Source organism: Cebus imitator, unplaced genomic scaffold (assembly GCF_001604975.1).
Source record: "Cebus imitator isolate Cc_AM_T3 unplaced genomic scaffold, Cebus_imitator-1.0 Scaffold368, whole genome shotgun sequence".
In the NCBI taxonomy this organism is placed as follows: Eukaryota; Metazoa; Chordata; class Mammalia; order Primates; family Cebidae; genus Cebus; species Cebus imitator.
Genome location: NW_016107683.1, coordinates 286,930 through 295,525, shown reverse-complemented (window position 1 = coordinate 295,525; position 8,596 = coordinate 286,930). Strand labels below are relative to the sequence as shown.

Genomic DNA, 8,596 nt, shown 5'->3' with positions numbered 1-8,596 from the left:
AAAGAAAGAAAGAGAAAAAGAAAGAAAGAAAGAAAAAAAAAAAAAAAAAGAAAGAGGAAAGAAAAGGAAAAGAAATTAAATTCAAATGAGAGAATCTGACTACTTATGAAACTTCATTTCTATTATCAGAAACATGCATTTCTTTGGTAATTGGGCCAAATTCAATAGATGAATGCTTTATTGGAATGTCTTTTATACCAGTCCCTTATTCCTGCTACCAGTCCTAGGAGTCTCAAGTATACTTCCAACATAACAACGAAAAGTTTCAAACTGTAAAGGCAAGGAATGGGGTTGGGAAGTGAAGGCGTGAAGCAGCCCAAGAAAACATCATTGTGGCAAACTATAAAATACAAACCTTTACAGAGATCACTGTCAGTCTATAGAGACTTCCAGACAAACCTTTACAGAGATCACTGTCAGTCTATAGAGACTTCCAGAAATACTGTACTTCTTATTGGAATTGGATGAAATTGTATCCTGATTTTTTGGGAGAAGGATGATGTACTTTAAAGTGATCAGAACAGTTAACTCTAAATCAAATAAATAAATTCTCAATCTTTAAACTCCCTTAGAAATTTCTTATCCCTGAGTTTCCCCATGGGGAGAAAATTTTATAATATTAATGTATGTATTCTAAAAGGAGGGTGAATTTAAAGCCAAGGGCATTTTGGAAAATATAGCCAAATCTGCTTCTTAAAGGAAACTCAATGAAACATGTCAATCTTTGCCAATATTCAGTTTAGAGACATTATTTGAAAATCTGCATTGCAAGGCAACCATCTATACAATAAGAAACAGTATCCTTAGGTAGGGTTTGCTGTAGTTAAATTATGGCTCATACTATCTGGTCTGAAATTTATTAAGAATTACACTAGAATACTTCCTTTGGTTTCATTCTGATTACTTATTTAGAAATTCTGTTGAAAGAACCAACAGTGTGCCCCAAAACAGTGACTGCAAATGGTATCAACAGCTGTCTTGTGTCTGTGTGCAAATGTGAACAAGGTTCCAGGCACCTATAAACAATGGCAGCTGTGTTGGTTGGTACTTACGTCACATCATTATCAAATAAAAATTTAATCGGGGCATTATCCCAACAATTCACACCACATCTTTATGCTCTCCTTGCATGATAAATCCATAATTAATGTAAGTTTATTTGGAAAAATGTGGTTTGAAATACAATACCACTTGTCAAAATATTACGGTAAAGAGCAGTCATGAGTGTTAAAATAACTGTAGCTGAGGAAAAAGTTCCTATTAGTAAAAATAAAAATAAAACCATGTGCAGAAATATGTAGCTTAACTATTTTCTTTTCTTTCAAGACCGAGTCTCACTCTGTTGCCCAGGCTGGAGTGCAGTGGTGTGATCTCAGCTCACTGCAACTTCCACCTCCCAGGTTCAAGCTAGTCTCCTGCCTCAACCTCCCGAGTAGCTGAGACTACAGGCGTGAGCCACCATGCCCAGCTAATTTTCGTATTTTTAGTAGAGATGGGGTTTCACCATGCTGGCTAGGCTGGTCTCAAACTCCTGACCTTAGGTGAGCCACCCACCTCAGCCTCCCAAAGCGTTGACATTATAGGCGTGAGCCACTGCACCCAACTGAGATCAACTACTTTAAGTATCAGTCCTCTAATTTCACCAGGATGTTAGTTTAAAAAAAAAAAAAAACAACTATATTATCCAAGCCAAATTAAACCAAATTATTTTTGATGACTTTATATCTAATGTAACAAAGTTTCACAGTAAAAGAGGCATATTTCAAGCAGTAAGGATCAGAAGATATTTGAATACTCAAGTGTGCAGGAAATACTCAAGTATACAAGAAAATAGCACAAATTTACAGATGAAAACGACTATACATTTTTAAGAAGCATTTTAAAAACTGAAAACCATACAATTCTAAGATGACCTCTTTTTCCATTTAATCTGCCAAGAACTTTTAAGAATCCAGTATCCTCCTGAGTTATATGATTTAAAAGCAGGCATTATATCTTAATGCCACTCAATTAACACAAAGTTGCAATGAAAAATTCATACAGTTACTAAAGTTTATTTCCAATAGAACAAAATTTACAGCAGACTATTTTTCCTACAGTACATTTTGACAAATGAACATTAAAAATATAAACAATATAAACTTTAAAAGTACTTTACCCTTTGTCAGATAATCAGTCTGGCCTTGGGAATTAACAACAGCTTCAGTCCTCATAGAGTAACTTATCTATTGCAAGATTTCATTATTATTTTATAGTTCTCGAACACACACAGAGCGCTAGGTAGTACCTCACACATTCTGCAATAGCTAAAACAAAGAAAGGCAGAAGTAGCTCTACTTTATCTGTGAAACAAGCACAAGAAGAAAGCATTTGAGATGCATTTGGTCTTCTTCTAAGGGGGAAAAAGACCTTGCCGTGGTTACACAGACTATATATTTTCAAACAAAGCTGATCATTGTTGAGAATGAAAACATGGCTTTCAGGCTACATCCCAGCTATGAGGCACACCAGCCTACACCAGCATTCCATCCACTAACAAATGGGGACTTGAAACAAGCGGCTTCATAATGTGCCTTCATCTTGAGTCTCAAAATTAGCCACTTTCTTATTAAAAATAAAACTTATCATGGAGCAACAAACAAAATTTTTATTTAAAACATTAAACTAAAGCCAAGCAGAAATGCTCCTCTCCTCAAATACATTTTATATCTTGATGTAATTTTTAATAATTTTTAATGTGAAAACTGCAGCCTCTGTTTCAGCCCATTTGAGACAAGAAGCAAAATACATGCTAAAGTAGTTATTTTGGACTTGTTTTTTGAGACAAGAGTCTCTATCTCTCTGTTGCCAGGCAGGAGTGCAGTGGCGTGATTCTGGTTCACTGCAACCTCCACCTCTCGGGTTCAAGTGATTCTCCTGCCTCGGCCTTCTGAGTAGCTGGGACTATAGGCCAGTGCCACCATGCCCAGCTACATTTTTTAAATTTTATTTTTAGTAGAGGCAGGGTTTCACCATGTTGGCCAGGATGGTCTCAATCTCTTGACCTCGTGATCCGCCTGCCTCAGCCTCCCAAGGGGCTGGGATTACAGGCATGAGCCACTGCGCCAGGCCAGATTTTGGACATTTTTAACAAAGCACACACACATACAAGTGAAACAAATGTCCCATGAGACAATATGTACCACAAGTACTGTAAGATGGCACTGTGAATTTTTCCACTGCTTTATTTATTCCTTCCTTCTTCCCTTCGTTGTTTCTCTCCTTCTCTTAAATGGGTAGGAACCTATAATTTGGAAACCATGTTGCAAAAGTAACAGCCCTGTTAGAGGCACACCTATGAACATTATCTACACTTAACTAGACACTAAAGTTTATGCTCAGTTTAAGCCAGATGAAGTATTCAACTAAAGCAAAACACCTCAGAAGTTTAGAGGGGAGAAACTTCTCAAGCCATATACCAAGAAAGAAGAATTAGACTGACACCAAACTTCTAAACAGCTAGAAGATAATGAAACACTATTTCCAAAGTTATGAGCAAAAAAATTATCATGAACTTGGAATTCTATACCAACCATGAGGAAAAATAAAGATTTTTAGATATTACAAGGTGTGGTAAGCTATAGAATGACCCTCTGCCCTGCCAAGGATGTCCACATCCTAACCCCTGGAATCTGTAAATGTTAACCTCATATTACAAAGGTGACTGCAGATATAATTGAGCTAAGGATCTTGAGTTCAGGAGACTGCCCTGGATCATGCAAGTGGGCCCAAGTGGGGTCACAAGAATCCTCTGAACAGGAAACAGGAAGGTTAAAGGAGAGAGCAGGTGGTGTGAAGCAAGACATCACCAGCTAAGGAAAGGAGGCAGCCTCCAGAAGCAAGAAAAGGCAAGGAAATGGATTTTCCCCTAGCGGCTCCAGAAGGGACCAGCATTGCTGACTTTGGCCCAGAGAAACTTAATTTCAGACTTCTGACCTCCAGAACCCATTAAATGATACATTTGTGTTGTTTAAGCCACCAAGTTTATGGTAAGTCGTTACAGCAGCATGAAAACACAAGGATTCAAAGTTTACTGCCTATGTAATGTTTCTTTGAAAAAAGAATTTGAGAGTATACCACAGAAAAGCAAAACAGCAACAGGAAGAACTGACAAAGATGCTCCCTGACCAAACTTTGGGCAGGCTCCTTTGAGTCCTCCTCTTGACTAGCCCTCTACCTCAGCCTTGTCCTGTCTTCAGCCTGCCTAGCCCAGTTGTAGCAAGAATCCTGCTAAGCCAGTTTGGCAAGAATCCCCCCACCCTTCATATCTGATTATCCTGGATATCTAAGCAGATTCCTCATCCCCCACCCCTGATATCTGATCACTCTGGCCTGTCTTCAGCAAGAATCCTGTTATGTCGGTTTAGCCAGAATCCCCCTACATTTGATGTCTCTCCTTTTAGTGATTTTCTGTCACTGATCTTCTTGCGCCTGCTCAGTGGCTATACATCTCCACTTGCCCTTGCTGCATACAGAGTTGAGCCTGATCTCTCTCCACTATTTTGAGTCTTGATACCTCTTGCAATGGTCCTGAATTTTTAGGTCCTTCACGTTTTTAGCAAGAGCCAGAATAATTTTTTTAAACAAAATAAAAAAGGCAAAAACAATATTCATAACATTGCCACAGGCCGAAATTAGACATTTCTAGATGCCAACTGTGTAGCTGCATAGAGAGCAACCTGTCTACATTAGAATAGGAAACATAAGGTATCTTCAAGAAGAAAGTGAATTCCAGGCAACACATAGATCATGGGTATATCAGTGATACAGTAAAAGCTTACATATAAAGACATCAAAAAGAGTGTAAGGGGATATTAGAAATCTGAAGACAAGCAATTAACAGGGTGAGTGAGAAAAGTCATAGTCTGACATGACGTAAAATATAAAGGGACATGGCTATGACCTTGACGGTATATAAGAAAAGTGAATTCATTTGACCTTAACATCTTTAACATTAGAATTATATTTCCTTCCCTACATACACCATAATATTTGAAATTGAAGTAAATGATATTGACACTATTGTAATTATGTAAGAATTTTATTGGCTATTAATGTTCGCAATAAAATACAATGACTAAACTCCCTGATCTGCATACACACTCCCCACTCCAAACCTAAGCCCCCACTTTCTAGAAGCAATCACTGTTACCTGCCAAAATATTCTCCACACTATTCAAGAATCCGCATGTATTCATGCACACCGACAAATACTTAATCTCCCTTTTTGTTCAAAAACTAGAATCATTCTAAAATCTACACTTCTTTTTCACTTAACAGTACATCTTGGAGACTGTACAGATTAACACCTATAGATCTATCCATCAGTGCCCCTAAAGATTTAGCAACCATTTCTGGGGAAAGAGGCAGAGGCAGTGAGCTCTGTTTGTGGCATCTGCGGATTTCCACTTGGCAAATACTCATGCTATGGTGGCCAATTTCCAAGCTGCCAATGTGATGTTACTGAACGCAGTTTCTCCAGTACCCCAGCAGGTCTACCTCAACCTTTTCCACAGCTTGATAGCATCCTAAAGTACTAGTATAATTTATTGAACCAGTCCTCTCTTGGGAGTTTGAACTAAGAGAAACTTAGAGAATGGCTCAATTTGCAGTGGGAGTTAAAGATGAAGCACCATGCAATAAACAGCTTCATAGGCAATGTTGACCAAAGCCAAGTTGAAAAAATGAGGAAGTAAAAACTACCAGTAAGCAGAGAGAAGTGGCTGGTACAGAGAAGAAAACAGCACCCGAGATGCAGAGCAAAGCAGTCACCACCAGAGAGACCTTTTAACCCAAAAAGGACTGAATAGCGCACCCTGAAGCTGCTTCAGACTTCAGTTCCTGAAGGCTTTCATTTCCAGTGAAATAAAATCAAATAGCAAATGCCCTTTTTTCCTTAAAAGAATCTGAGTAAGTTATTTGTGACTTTCAACCAAATTCACTGGTGTCTCTTAGATATGGTTTTAGTTGTAATCACTTTCTCACTGTGTCATGGACTAACATATATCAAGAATAAAGATTATTTTAAATGTTGAAATCTTAATGAACATATTTGTGATCACTTTCTCACTGTACCATAAACTAAGATATATTAAGAATAAAGATTATTTTAAATGTGGAAATCTTAATAAACACCACTGATAAAAATGTCACTATAATTTCGCCATGCTCTAGATCCAAGGCTGAAAGGAATGCTCAAAGGAGGAATGAGCAGAAGGAAGCAGATTAACATCAAAGTGCCATGAAAAACAAAAAACATAAAGGAATGTACATCCTCAACAAAAGTCTGAAATACCACTTACTTTGACAGGTCACTCTGGTCAAGAGGAAATATGGGAACTTAAAGGCTACATATACCTGCTTTCCCCCTACAACAGCTTGTTCTGAAATAGCACCCCAGGCTAGCCTAAGCCACCCTACCACTGGTGGTCCTATGGGAAAAACTGCTCCAGTACCTCCTCCTGACCCCTTTATTTCCCTTTATTGGGAGATCATCTAGAATCCTAAGAAAAATAGCTCAGAGCAGTCTGAGCTCTGTGAGGTCCACAAAATCTATCGGGCCCAGAGAGATGCCCACATGGGACTTCAGTTATGGCTCCTCCGATGCCTGGAGATGACTGTTTAAGGGTATTTTGTTCCTGGCTAGCTGCCTCCCCCATTATCTTCAGGTTCTTGGAATTTGTGATACAAAGAACAAGTTTTAGACAATCAATAGCTTATGTTATTTTGATGTAAATTCTTGGTAAAACCTTAGGAACGATCCCTTCTTTTTTCCTTAAAAACCCACTTGTAACTTCTGCTAATTGGGGTATACATTCAGGGCAACTTGAATGTATGTACCCGGTGGCCATCTTTAAGCTCTGGACTCAAATTACCTCTACTTAATCATATTTCCATTACGAAGATTGACAATGCAATCCTATACTTCCCTGTGGTCCAGTGCAATCCCGCTTCCATCTCTCAGCCCCGCTTCCATCTCTCATAACTACATTAATTCCACATTAAACAAATGTCTTTTTGAAAACTGCACAACCTTTCAAAAACCCATTTATCTCCCTCTTCCTCCCCCAATTAACATATAAGCTTAGAAAAATCATTTGATTTTCTTCCCTTTCTTATGTTTACTTGGGAACAACAACAAGAGAAGAGACAGATCATAGCTGCAACTATAAAACAGGATAAATAATCACCATCAAGGAAAGGGACAGCCAGTGACAGCAAGATACATGAAAAACCCAGTCTCATCAACCCATGAAGTCCTTAGAAATGCCCAGACTTCCCTTCAAAAGAGTCACACAAGTTCCATATACATTTTCATATTCCTCTAGGTTTTATTTTGGGGGGTTTTGTTTGAGATGAGGTCTCACTCTGCCGCTCAGACTGGAGTGTAGTGGCACCATCACAGTTCACCACAGCATCAACCTCCCTGGGCTCAGGTGATCCTCCTACCTCAGCCTCCTGAGTCCTTAAGTAGCTGGGACTACAGGCAGATGCCACCGTGCCTAGCTAATATTAGTATTTTTTGTCGAGACAGAATTTTGCCACGTTGCTACAGCTGGTCTCGAACTCCTGGGCTAGGGCAATCCACCCGCCTTGGCCTCCCAAAGTGCTAGAATCGTAGGCAAGAGCCACAACACCCAGCCTATTCCTCTAGTTTAAGTATGCACTGTCTGATACAATAAAAGTTTTCAAAAGAAATAAGCCTAAATGTTCTTCAATTTTAATTTTTCATTAACAGCACAAATATGATTTATACCTTTCCGTTCAAAATACTTCTTAAATCGCCATTAGCATTATCATTATTTCCATTGTATCATGCTTTAAATTAATAATTTTTTATTTTTTCATTAAATTTGCAGAATACACCCTTCAAACAAATTCTATAAATGTTCAATTGCCAAGCAAGTAGGTTGAGTGGGGTTGGGGAGGATGCAGCAAAGTTCTGTTAGCTTGGCCTCTCCCTTCCCTGTGTTGAGGACTGCTGGCTCAAGGACCAGGCACACACACTGCATCTGCCGGCCTCTGGGCATGCACAATTATAATGCTATTGCCCAAATGACTTCCCTTCCCGTCAGCTTCCCGGCTGCCACCTCAGCCTCCCTTCAAGGAGTCCCCACCATTCTCCATGGCTTCCCCCTGCTTCTGCAAATAAAAAGATCAACAGTATCTATATAACTGGTAGGTTGTTTTTGCAAGCACATATTTTTAAGATCATTGGGAACAGGAGAATTTGCCAATATTTTATACACAGAGCTACTTGCATCAGGTAGATATTTATATTTCTATAATAAAATATTTAAATTATGGTTTTAATGAAGATAATTTTTTTTCTCATACCAAGTCCTGGGTAGGCTTCCATTACTTGGTTCCTAATATCTGGAGAGATCAGAAACAAAATAATTTTTAAAGTCCTAGAAACAACTGCTGACAAGAATTCATTATAACCAAGATAACTGCCGGGTGCGGTGGCTCAAGCCTGTAATCCCAGCACTTTGGGAGGCTGAGGCGGGTGGATCACGAGGTCAGGACATCGAGACCATCCTGGTCAACATGGTGA

General features: G+C 38.9%; 1 protein-coding gene across 4 annotated transcripts in view; it reads right to left on the bottom strand.

Moving 5' to 3' along the window:
- The window catches only part of USP6NL (USP6 N-terminal like), a 161,143-nt gene that overhangs the window by 77,542 nt on the left and 75,005 nt on the right, over positions 1-8,596 (bottom strand). The window contains exon 1 of one of the 4 annotated variants that reach the window (XM_037730916.1): positions 8,377-8,413. The exons of 2 other annotated variants lie outside the window; for them this stretch is intronic. In XM_037730916.1, coding sequence (XP_037586844.1) covers positions 8,377-8,398 — 22 coding nt within the window. In that variant the 5' untranslated portion in view covers positions 8,399-8,413. Of the gene's footprint in view, positions 1-2,158; positions 2,410-8,376; positions 8,414-8,596 lie in introns of those variants that run through there. One more of the 4 variants, XM_017507121.2, reaches the window with a different exon arrangement.